The 20,834-nt window shown below is 43.2% G+C and overlaps 1 protein-coding gene across 1 annotated transcript in view; it reads right to left on the bottom strand.

Moving 5' to 3' along the window:
- The window catches only part of IPPK (inositol-pentakisphosphate 2-kinase), a 30,077-nt gene extending 12,676 nt beyond the window's left edge, over nucleotides 1–17,401 (bottom strand). The window contains exons 1-3 of the mRNA XM_059480452.1: nucleotides 17,247–17,401; nucleotides 4,234–4,281; nucleotides 494–589 (exon numbers count right to left, since the gene is read on the bottom strand). Of these exons, the coding sequence (XP_059336435.1) occupies nucleotides 494–589; nucleotides 4,234–4,281; nucleotides 17,247–17,327 (225 nt within the window). The 5' untranslated portion in view covers nucleotides 17,328–17,401. The remainder of the gene's footprint in view (nucleotides 1–493; nucleotides 590–4,233; nucleotides 4,282–17,246) is intronic.
- Between the last annotated feature and the right edge of the window lie 3,433 nt (nucleotides 17,402–20,834).

The raw sequence follows: 20,834 nt of genomic DNA, 5'->3' as shown, positions 1-20,834 counted from the left end.
GAGCATTTTCAGTGCAAGTTTGATGTGTGAGAAGGAACCTGCAGCACTTTGTCCTTTCCACAAGTGGAAAAGTCCCATGTGTCACATCCCAACCATGTGTAACTCAGTTCCAGGTGCAGCTGTAACTTTTTCACTGATCTGGTGTTCAGTGAACAAGATCTGGCTGCCCTGAAGAACAGAGCAAGGGAAATGGCGATCTCTGACTGCACAGAAACCTCAACAATTTAGATGAACCAGGTTTCTCTCCCTGTTTTGCAGTTAAAAATCTCTCTCACACACACCCCTCTTGCAGAGCAGAGCAATGACCACACTTCTCAGCCAAAGCCCTGAGTACAATCCAATCACCTCAGCACAGAGCAGGTTCCTGTTTGCATCCCAATGCTTCCTGTGTGTGTGCAAACCCTGTTAGTTCCTTTCACTGGCACTCTGTGTTCCCCCAAACACTTCAGTGTTTACAATGCCTAAGCCATTTATTTAAAAACAAATCATTTACCCCATGGTGAACATAGTTCTCCCCAAAGAACTGCTTCATCACATGTTTTCCAAAGTCCACGATGTTTTGCAGATGGTGTAGTATTTCCTCTGGAGTCTGGAAGACACAAATGCAGTGACTGAACTCCAAAATAACAATAAAAACCCTGCAGAACACACACACATCCTGGTCAGTGATTCAACAAATAACTGCATTGCTGGGCTTGGCAGTTCAGTGCACACTGAAGTCAAACAGACACATCAAAGGTGCTGAATTTGTGTCCCTACTGCCACCTCAGGGCTGGGACACACAGAAAAATGGTCACAAAAGATGATTCTGCTTCAGGAGACAAAGGGGAGAGAAAGTGATAAAGATGGAAGAAGGGGAGACTGCTCAACACCTACTCTGACCATTATTCTCAAAAGAGCTCAGAGAACTCCAGCTGCCCAAAGTTGCAGAGCAGAAGAGGCTTGGAGTGTTACAAAACACATCCTGGAGATTGGGAAGAGAACAGCTACAAAGACTGAGCCATATTCCAGCCCTTGGCATGAACAGGTACAGAACTCTCCATCTGTCCCAAATCCTGCCCCACACAGGGAAAAATCTTACCCTACTGTGATATTCTGTAATTTCATAAGGAAAGGTTTTCTGTGACACAAGATGCCAAAAGCCAGAAAGGAAACTCACGAGAACTGGAAGCAGGACAGGGACAAGTGCACAGTGAGACCTGGACACGCTCCCAGCAAAGGAGCTGTACAGCAGCATGATCCCATTGCCTGCACTCAGCACACTCTGCCTCTCTGCTGGGTATTTTAGTGTTACCACAGAGAACCTCAAAGCTGCTCTGTCCTTTTGTAACACACACACAAACCCTCTTCAAACCTCACAATAAGAGTAAGTGGAGGAAAAGAAAGTGCAACACTTGGGTACATGTTAGCAAATCAAAGGGGAAAAACGAGAGCAGGAGGAAAATATATAAACAGAGCAGAGTAAGAGGAAATAAAATACTAGAGGACAACACCCAGACACTGACATAGCCTAGAGAAAGGAGGAAAGACCACATCCAGCACTAATCACAAATGACAACAGCCTCTTCCTTAACTTACACAAATGACAAAAGTCCCTTCCTTAACCTACACAAATCCTGGGTGGTGAGAGGGAACATGACATCATCCCATCAGGAACAGAAATCTCAGCTCATTCCCATTCACAGATGGTTCTGGCCTGGTTTGCTGACGTACACAGCACCCCAGGTTTGTGTTTGGTTGGGGTTAACACAGACACACAGACTCTCAGACTGAGAAATAAACATCTCATTAAAATTTACTGCTGTCACTTTTACTACATGGAGAGACTCACCAATTGAAAATATCAATACAACCATAAAATTATAAGTCAAGCTTAAGATGTCTTTTAAGAGCAAGTATATTTGATATACCTAAATGAAACAAAAAACAACTAACAGGCTACTTGGGCATCACCTTTTAACATCAAAAACCACTAAGATGAAAAGCTTTTGAAGGACCCATAATTACTGCCAGCTCACTCACCAAAACTCAAATAGGCTTTACACAATAACTTTAATTCCTTCATGAAGAAGATCACACACTAACATAGCAATATGCAATTAAAAGCACTCCCTGAGGCTGACACTTGACTTTCTATTCAAGCAATGCAAGCTCTGCAGTTACATTGAGTGTTTTTCAATCATAACAACAAGGTTACAATGCACAATAATACCAACTTATTCAACTACTGGATTATCTAATCCCAAATTCATAATTAAACAGATAATTAAATGTACAAAGCAGCATCCAGACTTCTTTACCCTTCCCAAAGGAGTTAGGCAGAAGAGACTGAGACCTATTTGTTCACATCTGAATTTCAGTGTGTGTATTACTAGAAAATATTTTGCTTGAACTGCTTCCTTCAGCATTGTTTACCTTGCATGACCTGTGATGTCATGCACAGACAGAACAGAACATTTCTGAACCTAACTCACTTTGTTTAAGTCAGGAATACAGATTATTCCTAAAAAAATAAACCAAAACATTTTCCCTGTCATTCTTGCTATGTGCAAGTTTATCCCAAAACTGATTCTCCAGGCTTTGTTTACTGATCTGATGCTAAAATATTTATTCTGTTCTGCTCCAAGAAAAAATGGCCCTTTAAAAAAATCAATCACCAGAATAAGTAAATATATTCAAATTACAAAACCTTCTGGTTTTGTGCATCACCAAGTCCACACACTCCCAATGCAAGGCAAGTGCAGAGCTGGAGCCAGCTCTCCCCAGAATGCAGCCCTGGAATCACATTCCAGCCTCACTGCCCAGCCCCAGTGCTGTGGAAACTGAGCAGTCACTTCCTGCCTTCCTCTGTGACTCTCTCATACTCTGTCAATTTGTTAAATACAATTACTGTGCAACAATCTCTTTGAAGTTAAAATTAAAAAATTGGAAAACTAGCAAGGAAAAGGGGCAGGCATTCAGGGTTCTGTTTTCTTAAATAAACTCCAACAGACTGGCTTTTTACATAAAGTTGTGGTCTAGTCCTCTCCTGCTATACTAAAAGTTGAGATAAGCACTGTTTCCTTTCTTTTGGTGCTCTGGGCTCATCACTGCACTTGTTAACACTAAACATTATTATCTTGGGCTACTACCAAAGCACAAGATACATTTTTGAAATCCTGCCAATAGAAGCAGCTCAAAAATCTACTTGAATCATACTTTTTTTTACCAGGCCTTTTTTCAAGTTAAGTAGCAGCAGAAAGACCATCAAGTAACTCATACATATGCTGTGTTCACCAACTTTGCCTTCCTCTGCTTTAGCAACTTGTCCCTTGTAAAACTGGATGCTTTTCACATTTATCTCCCTGATTTAAAGCAATAAAATGCCCTTTCTAGATATTTACTTTGCATTCATCCCTGTTTCTATTTTCCTAAAATGAGGCACACAGCAGTTCCCATAGAGCCCAATGCTTTCAGGATGTCCCTCCTCAGAACAACATGTCCCTGTGCCTCACACAGCCATGGCTCAGGGCTGCTGGAACTCAAGCCATGCCCTGCATCTCCCAGGTAACACACCCTAAAGACTCCTCTCAAGGTTGAGAAAATGAAACAATTTGAACCTTGCGCTCTCTTTTCTCATTTTTCTTCTTTGGAACACTGTGTTTATGCTCCACCTTTGGTTTTTGATCATCTTTTATCCCTGTTAAAAGAAATCTAAAGTAACTCACTTCAGCTCCTTCTCAAGCAGCAAAACCTTGCTATTGTACCATGGAAGAAACTGGGAGATTGTCACAGCTAGGACACTCAGTCACTCACTGACAAAGGAATTCTGTGAACATTTCATGTCTTTGCTCCCATTCCATGGCTTTTTAGCTCCTGAACGGGTGGTGAACAGCAGACCCTGACCGTGGCACCAGCTATGTGCAGCTCCTGTTCTGTCCCACCTGCCCACAGCCAGGAAAATTCCTTTCTTGCTCAGCATCCCTGAGCTCCCACAGGTGGATTTGGAACATTTACACTGAAAGCTCTGCCCTGCCCCACACAGAGCCCGTGCTATGAGCACTCACATCAGCCCAGTTACACAAGGCAACCTCAGATTTCCTCCTGTTGCCAAAGCCCCTGAAACACAGGCACATTTCAAAACAGCCATTTGTTCTCACCCCTGCCAGCCACAGCTCTTTCACAGGTTTCTTGTTTCTCCTCACCCTGGCTATTAGCTTACCCAAGGGCATTCAGGACAGGTTTAAATCTTACCTTGTTCTGGTTGGGAGGGGACTTCAGGAACCGTAGCACCACACAGCGCTGAGGAAAACAGCAAAGAACAGGGATCCATTAGCATCTATTAACACCACCATTGTCTGACTCCCCAGTGCACCCCTCTGAGAAATTAAGGGAAAAAACCAAACAGAAAAGCACATTTTAGATGGTTATTTCACTCACCTTGAAATCAAATCCACCAGCTGAAATCAAACCCAGCAATGCCATCAGCTGAACAAGGCAGCCACTCTGCATTCCCAGTCACTGAGTACAGCAGGGAAATGTTCCCTCAGCTTACAGCACTGCCCTGAAAGTCTGGGAAAGCTCACATGGAGCCACAAACACCCCCACCCTGGTATTTGTGCACCAAAGCTCCCCAAAAGGGACACAAGGCCCATTGCACTCACAGCATCAGCAGAGCATTACAAATTATTAAGGACACACAAGTTACCAGCAGCAGCTACACAACCCTAAACTACACCCTGCTGTGGAGTAAATATCTAACACAGGAACAAATATAGCAGGTGTCCAAATATTTTACCTTAAAACCATAGAAAAACTCCCTAATTTTTTGTAATTTTTACAATTGTTATCAGTTTTGTAACAATTCAAAAAGCTTGACATGTTACAAATTAAAATCAAAGTCTGACACAGTGTCAAGGCACCTGCAGCCTTAAAAGGCAACACACAGCCCTGCCTCTGGTCTGCCTGAATAGCTGATATTAGAGATATTTACTTCCACTGTAAATATGGATGCAGTTCAGCCTATCCAGGTACACTGGGTACAATACCAACAACTGGGCACCACAGAAGGTAGAGACAAACTCTGTTTTCCAGAGTTACCTCTCAGCCAGTCTGTCTCCATTTGGGCCTTCCCAATATACTCCAAAAAGGATTAAATCCATTTAAAGCACTCCCACAGAAGTACATTCAGATTTGCTGACAAAGACAATGCAGACAAAATGTCTGGTTTATGGAATCCAAGCTTTTTCCCTTCCAAATGATTTGCCATTAAAAAACTCCCCATAGCATGACAGCACCAGATCTGTTCCATGTTTCAGAGCTGAAAGCTGTTTCTGCAAGGGCTGAGGGACAGAGCTGCAGATATCTTTAATTACTAACATGGAGAGAAAGAGGAAACAAGCAAAACTAATGACAATGTGGCATCCAAAACAATAACAAAACTGGGTCCAGGTTCAGATACTGCCACTGAAAGCCAGACAAGGCCCCTTCCAGATCTATGAAGCCTCACACCACCACAACGTCTGGAAAACACTCTTACATGAAAGGATACTTTGCTGTTAATTTGATTTGTCCTGCAAGATGAGTGCCCCAAGAGCAAAGGAGATGCCACCAGAGTGGGAATCACAGTCCCCTGGATTGGACAAGGTGCTGGTGACACTTCCTCTCCTCTGTCATGATGAGCACAGGCCTGGTGAGCCCGTGGCTCTGTGGGCAGTGTGTTATTCTTACAGTGTTTCAACCATCTGGGCCTCCTGCTTTAATTATTCATTAGTAAGTGGATCAGTGATGGAGTGATCTGATTATCACTTCTAATCCATTGAGAAACATGATTCTGTAATCTTTCAAGGCTAGTGTAGATATTTATCTTTTAATCAGTTCCCAGCCATGATTCCAAGCAGTGCTCTGGAAAACCTGACTCAGGACAGTATTTGTTCATCAGCAAGTTATTTCTGATTTGGCAAAATGACCGAAATTACATATGGCAAAAGAAGAACATGTTGCTGGCCTACAGATGTCAAAAGGAAACACAGCACTGTTCAAACAAACTTCACAGATGCACTTAGACCAGCCAGCCCAGACTACATTTCAGTAAGACTATTAGATGGTTAGAGGAAATAAAAAAACAAAACCATCACCAAACAAACAAAAACCCACCCCAAAACCAAACATCAAAAAACCCTCCAAGCACTTCTTTCCTATTTTGAGGCAAGTTTCCAGCCAGCTACATCCCTTTGTGCATTTCAATAGCAGCTCCACAGCACCAAGGTTAATCCATCAGATGCCACAGGTGCCAACAGCTTCAGAAGCATCACCACCAAAAATATTGGCCCACATTTTTCATGCTATTGCATTTCTGATTCACTTGGCTGATTCTTTACTTGGAAATATTGTGGGTGGTTGTTGCCATGAGGTTTTTTAGTCAGTTATCTTAAAATGCCTTCAATTTTTTTTATATTTACAGATTGAACATCAAATATGTGCCATACTTATCTGCATGCACAAGAATGACCCAAATTCCAAAGGATCTCTGAGGAGGCTGCCACTACTCCTCAGCACTTTGAGAATCAGCTCAACTAGATCCTAATGCTCCCTGCATTTCCTTCTCCTGAAACAGTGGAAGGGCTCACAGAGGCACCTGGCACCAGCACAGCATTCAGTGAGCTGGGTAACAGCCCCAGAGAGATAAAAAGATGAAAAAAGCAGGCTGCAAGCAAAGGAGAAAAAAAGAAACAGTGCATGGATGTAGGCAAATGTAACACATACAACATTAAAAGGCTTCATATCTTATGATGTAAGATAAGTTAGAAAAATTATGAATTCAAAGGAAGAATTCTCTACAATTTTTTTTAATCCCTGCATATGTTCAGTCTCCATTTAGTGACAAAAGACTAAAAATAACGCACCCATCAGAACATCACACACTGCAGCTCTCACTCTCAAATAAGGAATTTAAGGACAACTCTCACATGGGAGCAGAGCAGCCTGATGGCAGATAACAATGTTCTCAGTGGCTCCGGGCCCTACTAGGCTACAACAACAACCCTTCCCAATTGTTATGGAAAACTGAAAACAAACATTAGCAACGAGGATACAAAACTTGTGTCTCTAAAACACATCCACAAGGCTGGGGCTGAGGTGATGTAACCAGAGGTGTTGGGGCAGCTCCATCGCAGACCACAGCGTTTGGAGTTACAGCCCCACCAAGAAGGGCAAACCCCTCTTTGACACCCATCAGCGAACCATTGCTGGGCTTAGAGGAACCAAGTCAAGGACTGCCAATGAGGAGAGAAGGAGCTGTGAAAATGCTCCAAATCAGTGGCAAGCACAGCTCTTGTCCTCGTGTGTCCTGGGCCTGGCCCCCAAAAGCTCACCTGTAAAAATTTTTATTCTCTAGAGCAGTTACTATAGCTATTATATTAATCTTACCCAATAAAATCCAAAAAATAAAGTAATCCTTGGTAGCTCGGCCAAAATATGACTGGAATCAATCCAGGTACTTTGGATTAGGCAGCAGAATTATGAAACCAGGATAAAAGCTTACATTTGTTTCTTTACAGCTTGGTGTTTGATAATGACCTTATTCTATGACCTCACTAACATAAAATGCAGGCCTCCTGAACTGGAGGGTTTTGAAAAGTTGAACACAACTGGGGCAAATCTATAATCTTGATATTCCCCCTCAGGGAACAACCTCGTGTGCGTCATGGTTTTTTTCAGGTCTCTTGCTACATGAGTAACAAAAATCTAGATAAGAGTTGGTGGCAGTGAAAGAAACGGGAAAAAAATTAGCTCAACTGCTGATAAAAGTGCTCAGATATACAGAAAGATGTGTATTTTCCCTCTGCTCACTCAGGTTTAGAATAAGTTTCTGTACAAAAACACAAAGAATTGGCCTGTCCAAACACAAAGCCTGGGAAACATCAGCTGCTCCTTCTCTAAATAAGCAGGTTCACGTCATTTGTTATGACTCTGTTATTATTCTGAGCAGATCACATTAACTGCTTTTGTCTGGAGGCACAGCCCTACTCTGACATCTCCTTCCCAACTGGAAAAGATTCTCATCTCCTCCATTCCCAACTTGGGCTCACAAATGCAAGATCCACTGGTAGAGAACAGGACTCTGAGATGCAACTTTTTAATTCCTAAAAGGAACTGCTCCCCCCTTCCCACAGCCATCATCCCCCTCACTCCACAACACCTCATAAATTCTGGCATCTAAAAACTGACCAGTGTTTTTGCAGGCTCTGTTTGCAATTTCACATGACAAAGTTACCTACCTGCTGCTTAAAACGGCCCAAAATACAGAAACAGAGTAACTAAACACATCTTTCTTTAAAAGTTGTGCATATTAAAGTCACAAGTTTCCAATTATAAACAAGGTGTGAAACACTCTCCAAGACTGGTAACAAATCTTCTCTACAATTCTTACTCTGCTATTTTTTGCAACTAATTTCACACACCACCACCAGCCACTGCCAAAGGAGATGAAGATACAAAGTCAAACACTTTTGGAGAAAATAGTGTCTGTGAAGGCTCTGAATTTCTTTATACCTGGTTATTTAATTCACTGTTTTGCTGACCCTGAAGAGCTACCAAGAACTTACCAAACTCAGCTCCAAGGATGCCAGAGCTACCCCTGTGGTTATTCAGTGCCACCCAATCATTGAGGGTTTACAACAACCTGCAGCAATGGCACCTACAGAAAGCACATTCTGATTGTCAGCCCAAGGGAGGGAGGCAAACTGAACACAGTGATAAGCAAATATTGATTATTGACAGTTCCAAGGGTGCTCAACATGAACTGTGGAATTGTTTAGCTGATATTAAGCAATTCCTGCAGTGGCACACTGCAGCTGCATGCACTATTTCCCAAGTAAAAAAATTATTCTGACTTTTTAAATTCCACAACCCCTTCAATTCCAATTCTAGCTTCAGGGGTTTGAACAGAAAACAATGGTTTTCTATTCAGAAAATGCAACTTCTGGGAAGGAGAAAAATGGACAAAGAAGTGTTATCTTCACATCTCAGAAAAGCCAGTGACAGGGAGAGTTTGTCCTTCTGAGAAATGGTGGAACTCAGTGGAAACATGCCCACCACAGTGCCCAGGCACTTCAGCCAAAGCTTACCTTCATGGCACTCAACACAAGACATTTTTAAAGGTCTCTCCATCCAGGGTCAGTGTGCTGTGTAATGTGAAGGGTTATGAGAGATGGAAACAAACTAAGAACTAGAAAATTTTGCAGCTTTTGAATGAAATACACGGGTAGCATCATGCACAATTGTTTTCCAACTCAGTTTTGTTCTACACAAGGTGGATAAGATCACACAAAACAAAGTGAGGAAAGCTACATTTCCTGCCAGTATGGAGGAAGTTTAGCAATTGCTCACACATAGTGCAAAGAAGCATTCAGAAATAGGAACAATACTCTTTTATTTAGCACAGGAGTCCTTGAAGAACAATGGTTTTATTTCTTAACATGAATAAAGGATTTCTGGCATGGCATCTGGCTTTACACCATTCAATATGGCAAACCCTTATTTGAAAGCAAACCCCCCATGACACTTGTTTTCTTTAGCACACAGCTCACAGCTTGCATCAGAATTCAGGTGCTCATTACAATTTATTTTCCTGCTTGGTTATAATCTTGATTCCCATGAGAGTCAAGCACTACCTCAGGTTTCACTTTATAGCTAAGCCTCTGTAACCTTGCAACGCACAGATGGTACCAATTCTGAGAGAATTTAATGATTGCACTCTGCAAGAGTGAGAAGGAAATGTCTGCCCTTCAGCCACAGCAGCTAATCAGATCACCTGAAGTGATATCAAGTGATACACCACTGCTATGAGGTGCAAACACATACCAGAGAGAGAGCAGGATGAATAAACCCATTGATGCCTGACCCTCATGTGCACTGGCACTGCCTGGGGAGCACAGCACATGGAAACAAGGAAAAATGCTCCTTAACATTTAAAAGCACATGAAATGCCTCATCCATCTGTCAGACAGGTGAGTTGTAGCAATCAGAACATAAAAACACACCCTGAGCTCCCTCCCTTTCAGCTGCTCTGAATCCCCCTCTATCAGCAGCACACTCACCCCAGCTTTAAGCTGCCAAGTCATCTGACGGCATGCAGGGGAAAGCAGGCATTCCAGGAAATTATTAATGGGGGCAGGAAATACAGAGTCAAACAGTAAAAGGGATTAGAACGGAGTTAAATAATTAAATGGACAGTTAGAACAAGTGAATAATCCTCAGCATCCAGAACAAGCCAAGCAGAAGGCAGCTAAGCCACTTTGTGCTCATGCAGAACCCAGTGACTGCTCCTTCCCAAAAAAAGGCAGGTTGGGGAGGACACTTGAAGGGGGTCAGGACACCTCCCTGACACTTTATTCCATGTCACAGACACATCCACTGAAAGGCTGGGAGGGAGGAAGAACCAAAAGAGTGAATGAAGCAGGCTCAGACTGAGCACTCCTACACAGCTTTGGGTCAGCCAGGCTGCTTTACTCAACCCACAGCCACTGTCAGTGAGGGCAGATACAGAAAAGGCACAGAAACTCCAGCACTGCATTGCAAGCACCTGCTACAGACACAAAAGAAATATTTTTGAGACAACAACTTGATCTCAACTGCAAAAGGAACTCATTCATGTTTGAGCCAGCACTGAATCCAACCAGAAAAAAACAGGATCATTTTTAATCAAGGCTAATGACCTCCTGAGTTTGACTGCAAGACTGGGATTGGTTTTACATTTTAATGATATTGCCTTCCTTCAGCATTCTCAAAAGTCACACCAAAAAAAGGAAAAAAACTGACCCACAGTAGAGTTGAATTTCCAAAGAAGGTCACCAAAAGACAAGTCTGCTCCAACCCTCATTATTAGCAAAAGAGAGCACCTCTGAAATAAATAAGTATTCTGCAGGGAGGAGCGAGGTGCTGCTGCTGCTGCAGGTAAATGATTGCTGTCATTTGGGATTAGTGTTGGAGCAGAGCTTCTGTCTCCCATCTCCATCCACACTCAGGCTGTGCTTCCCCATCTGCATCTACAAAACTTAAGGCACTCTTACAAGAAAAGTTTTAATTGCTGCTTTTCTGCTCTCTCTCCTCTCCACATGCAGCCCTGCCACCCAGTGCCACCTTCCCTTGCACTCCATGGAAGGCACTGAACCACTCTGCATTCAGAGCATCCTTGCACTGCAGAAACCTGGGAAACACAAGAAAAATTTACAGTTAACCACTGGTACAATATTGAATTGAAATCCTGACACAGAATTAAAATTCCTTGATGTTGACTCAATCTAATAACTTTGGAGAAGTGTGTGTCAATAAAAAGCTTCACAGCTAATTCACAGAACTGGAAGTACTTTCAACTTTTAATTCTTTGTTTACAGTAAAACCTTTGCAGATTGTACTCAAGTAGAGTTAGGTCAATTAGTTATGGCATCCACAGTCACATTGTACCTGTTTAGCCAAAGAATTAAACACAAACAAATACAAAACTTTTTTTTCTCATCCACTGACCATAGATGTGCATGTAAATATCAATTAGCCAAGGTCAGTGCAAGGAATCCAACAGTTTAATGCAGGTGTCACAAAAGTTCCCAAATTCCACCTCAAACTGGTGATTGCCCTCTGTTCATAAAATCCTCATTGTTGTTCCCAGCAGGACAGGCATCTCTTCCTCTCTTTTCACTGATTACACACCCTGATTACACACTTGGCTTTTTCAACTGGTTTTCAGAGCTGCTTCAGTCAATTTGGGCAGAAGCTCCTCCACTTGTTTGCAATAAGTAAATAAAATGCTAAAAAATCATCTAAGAAAGAAGGACTATTCCCTTCAGTCATCAAACTGTCCTCCTGTCCTTTGTCTAAGCAGGCAAAAGGGGTGCAGGTGTGGGGGTTTTGTTAAACACTGTTTTGTTAGACACTGCTGAGATACACACACACCCAAAAAAACAACAATGCTGGAGAGTCCAGGTCAAAGAAATGCCCTATGAAATTAAAAAATAACAAACAAAACCCAAACATCGAGCAGAAGAGACAGAAAATTCTACAGAATCAGATGCAGAACTCCTCCCTACATTACATGATTGCCAAATGCATCAGAAGCAGGCATCAGCACAGGTTTGGAATGTAAACACCAGAATCTCATCAAGGAGACAAAGATGTTTAAGTTCAAGTCTTACCATAACTGTGCCTTTCCCAATTAGTCAAATTAAAATTCAATAAATACAAGTTGCATTTTACTCTTTCTGGTAATATCTTTCTGTAAAAGAACTAAGAGACCAGAATGTAGCCATGTTTAATCAGAGCAAAATTCAGAGAGGCCATTATTAATTAACTATTGTATTTATATCCACGGGAACAGCAAAATTTCCCTAACTGAAGATTCTTTAATACAGAAATAATCATCCTGTTCTATATTTTCATGAAATCAAGACATTTATAGATATTAATGAAAAGAAAAAAACAATCAGAACACAACTGAACAGAAAACAGAACACAGCTGAAAAAAAAATTGCTTTCTAGTCAGGGATCTGGAATTTTTCAGGAACAATTCAGAAGTTTGGGGGGGCATCAGTACTTACACAAACTTCAATAGCACAAACAGATTCAGGCAGCTCCACACAGAAAAACAAGAGAAGAAACAGGCCACACGAGTTCTGGGCCTTGTACAAAATGACATCATCAGAAAAAGCACCTTAAGAAGATTCCCTCAACGACAGCAAGTAATGATCAGCATCATCCCTTTCTGCCAAACAAGAGCAGAGGAAAGCTGCACATAACGAAGTCATTCCAACCAGAAGCTTTCAACTCTTTCAGCAACACCCTTCTGTCTAAACACACAATCCCGTCCTCTCCTCAAGTCAGTTCATTGCAACAGAACTGAACTTGTCATTACTCTTATAAACAAAACAACCAACAGCCACAGAAAAACTCTTTCATAATGCAAAGGCATTATGAGGAACAATTATCTACCCTGATTTGACACAAATCCCTTTCTCAGAGTTATTGCAAAGTCCCAAACCCAATGCCTCTCTGCAGACAGTGACCTCCTGCCCTGCTGTGCAGCCATCACAATGCAGGTGCCAGCAGAAGCAGCTGCACACACAGTGAGAGCAGAGACTGCTGCTAAAACACCAGATCCCTTCTCTCCCTGCTCCTCTGCAGGCCCCTGTGCAGCCAGCACAAGGATTGGGAAGGATTCTAAAGCAGCACTGGACATCCTGCATCTTCACTACAGGTCCTGAAGGGAAAATAAATATCACAAAGAGACATATTATTTGTCTAATACAGGCACAAATTTGAGAATCTTCTGTGAGCTTCACTACCTGCCTTGACTCCCTCATCCAGACTCCTCAGCTGCTTCCCTCACCTTCTCCATCTCCTCTCCTTTCCCTACCTGTAAGCTCACAGATGCTGTGGAGATGGTTCACGTTTTTCTAATTAAGTCCTGTACCAAAACCCAAAGAAATCTGCTGGAGCTGCAAACATTCCAAGACACAAAGCAGATGAACACTAACAATCCAGGCATCTGAAGCCATAAACCACAACCTTTTGCAACAGCATGACAAGGCTGTTCTAGACCATCTCACTGAATAAAAACCAAGCTGGGGGGAAAAGCCTCCTACTTTCCACTTCCCCATACTCACCCTGAAACACAAGTTTAATGTTCAAATGTATTTCAAAATGAGGGTTTTGGTTAGCACAATATCCCAACACACAAGAAGTAAAAGAGAGGCCAGGAGGAATGTACATACTCCACGTCATACAGCAGCTACTGCAGACCACCAGCACATGTTTCAACAGCAGAAGGAAATCCAAGTTATTACTCCTTGAGCTGCTTACACTATTTTCTACAAACATCTCCTGAAGCCTTTTGAAATGAAGTGTTAAGTGTTCCATAAGAGCAAGCAACTGACCCAAGTGCAGAACTCCAGAGGAGGATTTCCAGCTCTGATCTGTGCTGCAGAAAGACACAACAGCTAACCAGGAGATAACAGCCCTGCAGCAGCTCCTCTGAACCCTCTCTGCTGCTCATGAGGAGGGAGGAGGAGGGAAAGCACTGCTTTGCTCTCTTTCTAATAAAATCTGAAGCCAAATCTGAAGCAGAAGGAGTGACTCTCCACTAAAAAACTCTGTGAAAAAGAAACCTCCTTTCTAAAGCACCTGGATGGCTGTGATGGTGCTTGGTTGAGGGTTTGTGGAGCTGTATCTGTATCTGTCCTGCAGCACAGATGTCTCACCAACACCTCACAGTCACCAGCTTTATTTCACACTAGAATCATGAGGCAGGAAAGTTGTCTGATCATTCTAGCACTTCAGCAGACTGCAAGACTACACAAAGGCCTTTTGACCACAACTCAGTTTCAATTTGAATTCATTCATTCACAGCTTCAATAAAAACCAAAAGGAAAAGCCTGACTACCAGAGACATTTATACCATAGTTCTGTACATCCTCTGGAACTTTAGAGTCTCCAGAACTGAAACTTTAAAAACTCATTAAAGCAGAAGTTTGAGTGCTCATCAAGCAAACGAGCACAGAGCTCCAGTGATAACAATGGGAACTGGAAATGCTGGGCAGGCATTCCATCTTCACTCCCCGGATCACTGCCTAAATGCTGCCAAACTAATTAAAGTAACTCTGTAAAGCTACCACTGTAAGAAGAGATGTGTTGCACAGCCCCTGGTGTGCCTCAGGATCCTTATCCTGCACTGCAGGGACAGGGAGCAGAGATGCACTTGCAGTGATTTCAGCACACAGTGACACTCCTGTCACTGTTACACCCTGCAGGATTAATAACCAGCAAGAGGAAAAAGCACAGAGAGCACTGACAGCACTTTCATGGAAAGAGCAGAGCCCGTTCCATAGGATGCCAGCACATCCCAGTGCCAGACAAAGCTGGAAAGTGGCTGCGTGTCGCCGGTGTCCAGGGCTTGCCAGCTCCTGCCAGCAGAGCTGTGTGCTGGCCATGTGACTTTTCCATGACCAACTTTTTCATTTGGTACTCTCTGGATTAACAATGCCTTACATTCAAGTCTTAAAGGGCACCTACAGGGAATGGAGCAACCCCAGGAACTGAGCAGAGCCCTAAGCCCAGGAGAGCTCCCTGTGACAGCACGGGTCCCACAGCCCTGCCTGTCCATGCCCAGGCCAGCACAGCCCCACAGGCTGCAGCAGGAGGGTCCAGCCAGGCTGCCCACCCAGCCCACACAGCCTGCACTGCTGTTCTCAGCTCCAAGGCACGGGGCAGAGAGCAGCAGCTCAAACACAACAGCCCAGACCTCGTCTCAGGACAGGCCAAGCAGCTCATGCCCTCTTCTCCAAAAGGACAGGGATTCACTTTTTTGTTGTAGTTTAAAAAGTAAAACTTCTCAAATTTTCCAAAAGCAAGGAAGAGAGGCTTAGACACAGAGAGGCAGGGAGCAGCTTTCTCTCCACATTTCAAAACACCACATCAGAACATGGGAACCACAAGCACATGCACGGCTCCAATCTGGCCTCTCACTTGTATCTGAGCATCCATTCACGTCTCTCCCACCACCACCAAATCCCTGTCCCTTCCTCCTGCACTGATACACAAAAAACATGAACTGGGAAGCTACAGGATGAAGTGAGAACAGTCAAAATGTCTTAGCTGTGCTGCTGATCCCTCCACACTGGTGATCACAAGCACGATGATTAATGGTGCAAGCATATCCTGTTCCTAAGAGACACAAAGTTACAATTAACATCTAAATAGTATTTATAGGCTTCAGGTTTACCAGACCTTGTCATCAATAGACACAAAGATCCAAAATGTAAGCTCTCCTGTTTCAAAGTTGTGTATAAAGGAAAAAATGTATCTATTTCACTTTCACTCTAACTTTAAAAAGTTTTAGCATCTTCTTAAAGAGAGAACTGGCACGCTCAGCAGCTATTCTGAATCACTGGCTGACTTCCTCACTTTCCACGTCTTTAAAGATAATCACAATTACATCACTAATAATCCATTATTTATCCTGGTTCCCGTCATCCAGTGACTGAGAAGTTTCTACACTGCCTTTTTCAAGGTTCAATGTGACAGGAAACAAAATCACACATGTTCTTCTTCCACAAAAATAGCTTATAAATAGTGTTTGATATAAAGAAAAAGAGGGGGAAAAAGCCGGAGCCACAGAAGTGCCCTCCTAAAGTTTGGAGAGCACCACAAGATTTCTAGCATTTTCTCAGGCTTGGTATTTGTTAATATTTTACATCTAATTCATACTTATAACACAGAAAACAGACATTAAAATAATCCATCCTTTACAGTCATTCATTTAGACATAATTTTAAAAAATTATTTTCAAGATTCAACTCTTATTATAGATCTTTTTCTACAAAAATCCTACATTTCAACATTCTGGTTTTGCTGAGTTTTGATCTATGAGTCATCAAGAACATTCTGTGGCAAATCCATACCAGCTTTTAAACTAAAATACAAATACATCTTTAAAGCACAAACACAGCCACAGGCACTTTTTAGAAAAGGAATAAACTCCTTTAAGGGTCATGTATTCCACTGTATTAAGTAAATAATGCACATGTAAGGGGGGCACGAATACACTGTCAGCATAAACTGACACAGAGTCTGCTCGATTGGATTCAGCTTTGTTTAATCATTTCTGCTTCAAGTGTTGAATCTATTTTACTGGTATTTTTAAATAAAATACACGTCCATTCCCCTCCCACCTCCCAAAAAAAACCCCAGACAAAAAGGGGAAAAAATCAACAAAACAAAAAACCAGCCCAACAGGTACACGGGAGAATGGGGATGAAGTGCCCGGCGGGGTCACGGCACGGCAGCTCCGTGGCAAAGCCAAAAACCTCAATGAGAGTCGGAGCCCGGCCCAGCACTGCAGCGAGGGCTCAAACTCCTCACCGAGCCACAGTCGGTGACAAAGGGAAAAACACGCCTTCAGCAGCTCGCTTTCTCCTGTCACATCACCCACACCCGGGAATGATGGTGGAAGAGGCGAATTTTTAGCACTTTTCCCCACAGCTCCCATCTCCAGGCGGCAGCTGCCCGGCCACCGGCTGCTCTCGCTCCCATCCTTGCTGGCCGTGACGGAGGGCCCGGGGAAACGCCGGCTCATCCTCCCCACGGGACGGGCCCGATCTCCCCGGGACAGAAAACTGCTCCGGCAAAGAAAGCAGCGAGGGCGGGCGCCGGGGCCGAGCGGCCGCTCCCGCCGGGCCGCCCCCCTCACGCGGGCCCGGCTCGGGGCTGCCCCGTACCTGGCAGTGTGAGACGACGAGGCTCTGGTTGCCTTCCCCGTGGTACTTCCATTCATTCTCATCCATCTTCTCCACTTCCATGCCCGGCCCGGGCCGCGCGGAGGGCAGGAGCAGCCGCCGGCCCCGCCGCCTCACGCCGCCACCATCGCGGCTGCGCCGCCCGCCCTCGGCCGCGGGAAGTCCCGCCCGCCGCGGGCGCCATCTTGGAGCCGGGCAGCGCCGCCGGGGCCGCCATGGCGGGGCCGGGCAGCGCTGCCGGAGCAGCGGGAGCCCTCAGGCACCGCCCGGGCAGGACCGGCGGCGGAAAATCATCTTCTGCCTCCGGGAACGGCCGGTCAAAGGAGAGCGTGGTCCCGCTCTGCTCTGCAGGGCTCTCACCTCCACCTGTGTGTAGTTTTGGGCGCCACACTGTAAAAAAACGGACTAAGTTGTTGGTGAGCATCCTAAGGATGCAGAAAGACCGGGAGGGAAAGGCTTATGAGGAACAGCTGAGGGCACTTGGTTTGTTCAGCCTGGAGAGAAGGAGGCTGGAGAGAGACCTCATCTTTGTCAGGAGCCCACCCAGAGCAGGGTCGGGCACTGAGCAGCATCCCTCGGTCACAGCCCCGAGCTGACAGAGCTCCGGCAGAGTTCGGACACTGCTCTCAGGGGCAGGGTGGGATTTTGGGCTGTCCAGGAGCTGGACTCTGGTCCCGATGGGTCCCTCCAGCTCCGAGTGTTCTGCGGTGTGGGGTGCACACACAACGTGCTCACTGTGGGGAAGATGAGCTGTGGCAGAGGCTCTGTGCATGGTCCAACATCCAACATAGGGCAGGATTTGAGCCCTTTGGGATTGCATTTCACAGAATCAATAGGCTGGAAAAGACCTCCAAGACCATCAAGTCCAATTTACAACCAGTCACCGCCTTTAAACCCGACACTAAGTGCCACATCCAGTCTTTCCTTATACACCTCCAGTGACTCCAGCATCCCCCTGGGCAGTCCCTTCCATGTCTGTTCAGCCACAGTTTCCAGTCACGCTGGTTTGAGTTTTACAGATGTTTTCTCTTGCAGTCAAGTGTCTGTTTAATTAGCCTTGTGCTCCAATATACCAAGTGATTAAAATACCCAATGTTAGAAGCAGAAAGATGAACATCTGTGTAACATTCTTTAAAAATTAAACACTAAGCTGTTTTCCCAAGTATGAATATACACATACATGATTTACAATAAATAGAAAACAATTAAAAATCCAAACTCCCTATCACAAGCACAGGATTAAATTTTAGAACCCTTAATCCAGTAATTTTTATGACTATGAGTTTTGACCACAAGCAGCGAAACTTTACCCTTCAATGACCATTTTAAAACAATCCCTAAGGGTTCTCTGAAATTCCCTCTTTTCTTTCCTGTGTCCTCACAAGGCTCTTCATGACAGGGGCCAGGCTGGCACAAAAAGAGGTAATTAACACTCCAAAGCTTTCCTCTGTATAATGAACATTTGTATAATTTGGATAGTACCCAAACTTGTCTCTCTATTGTAGCTTTTCAAAAGAAAGTCAAAGTGAAGTAAACAGTGCCTTTTTTATGGAGAGAGAAAATGCACCTAGAAGGCTGAAAATAAAACTTGCATAAATCTGCAATGAGTCACTGATCATTTTTTTAAATGTGTGTGGTATAATTAAATACATCATCCAGTTTCACTAAAATTTAAAAATTTCACTAAAACTTAAAAAACAGGAGTTAAACAAAATATGTGCTAAAATACTAACTGATGACTTTTCCTTTTTTTAGCATACTATACATGCCTACATGAAAAATTAATCTTGCTCCTTTGACTATTTGATAAAGATTAAAACAATGACAGTGATTTCTTTAAAGTAGGCTTCTGTCATCTGTGTTTGCAAAGTTTCTCTCTGCTGTGTTACTAGAAATGCACATCTAAAATACAAGAATTAACCATACTATTCTGATTTCTAAGAGTATTATAAAGAAGTTTCACTCAGGACTGAAAGACTATGGTATTTATGATGCTATCATTAAAAAATTACTGTACTTCAGGGAAACAGTATTTGAACACTTATTAGGCTTACACTGAGAAATATGTAGGGAAATAATACCAATGTATTGTCTTGCAATGGCAAAACTAATTTGTCTCAATTTTAAAAGGAACTCTACACAGCACATTTTTTCATAGTTCTGAAAAGTGCACACCAAAGTGGAGGTTTGAGTGCCCAGGTAAGCAACACTGAGGACACCAAGTTTTAACATACTTCTCTCCAGCAGGGCATTTCCCTCCCCTCCTTTTCCTCCAGCATTCCAAGGTGCAGAACTACCACCTGGGCAATTTGAGGCAGTGCTCTGAAAATACACAGGTGAAACTAAAACCTGCAGGGACAAAAGCCCATTTAACACATGTTATTTCTCCCTGCTTTATCAGGTCTTATTACTCATTCCAGGTATTATCTACAACGTGCTTGGACTGAACTATCAGAAGTTTTGGTGCCATTAATGCCATTCAGGTATTGCTTAACTGGAATTCCCCTGTCAGGTGGTGAAACTGCAGCTGGTGTGGACACACCTGGATGGGTTTTAATTAGGTGCCCTGAGGTCTGCACAGAGCTCAGTGACCTGCAATACCCACACAGGGATCTCAGCAGATGGCCAGGTATCCTGTGGTATTTCAGTATGTAAATAAATGAGTTTAAACTGCAGCAGGAATGCAAAGTGTAAGAGTACCTTCAGTTCTGCAGCCCCCACTTCATCCTCTCAGCAGTTCTTTTTTGATGTTTGAAGGAGTCAGAAGAGCACCACTGGCCTGAAATCTCTGTTCCTCAGAGAGCTGTAACTGCATTGTGCTTTATGGCACAATCCCTGTTTCTTGGGATACTTTGGTATTGGGAAGCCATTAACACTGGACTCTCATTTGCCATCTTTTGCAATTTGTAAGTTCACCAGGGAATGAGAATGAAATTGTAAGAACAATCCACAGTTCACATATTCTGTTTGAGGAGGAAAAAAGTATCAGGCAAGTATTTAATGTTAACATTCTTTGCTATAAAAAGTTCATTAAATCCACATCTGAGGGGGGAAAAAATAGCATTACCTCAGACTCATGATAAAATTGAGTGCCAATAATACAAAGGTCTTGTAAGTTCATGAGAAGGATTTTTGCTATAATAGGTACATCTTAATTCTCCTGGTTCCTGAAATGAAAGAGGCTTCTGTATAAAAGAAGGGATATTTTGTTCTTTATGAAAAGAGTAATCATGACACAAAAGATCCTATCCTGTGACCTAGAAACATCTGCCTGGAGAAATCAGGTTTAAAAATCACAAATTCAAGGCAATGAGTCCAAAAATATTAAATGGACTTGATAATACAACAGTGAAATTGCACTACAAAATACCATTATTGTTTGTTTTAAACTACTGCACCGTTTTCAGTTTCAAAAGATAGAATTCTGTTTAAATAGGATCAAGTTTCATACTTTTATTTTACTCAGAGCAGCAGAAATGGAATATACTTATGTAACTCATCATTCAAATGTTCAAGCTTTGTCTTTTTTCTCATATCAGGCTGCACCATGCCATTGTTATTTCTCAAATC

Source organism: Ammospiza nelsoni, chromosome 11 (genome assembly GCF_027579445.1).
Source record: "Ammospiza nelsoni isolate bAmmNel1 chromosome 11, bAmmNel1.pri, whole genome shotgun sequence".
Classification (NCBI taxonomy): Eukaryota; Metazoa; Chordata; class Aves; order Passeriformes; family Passerellidae; genus Ammospiza; species Ammospiza nelsoni.
The sequence above is the reverse complement of the archived record's forward strand: the minus strand, read 5'-3'. Positions and strand labels throughout refer to the sequence as shown.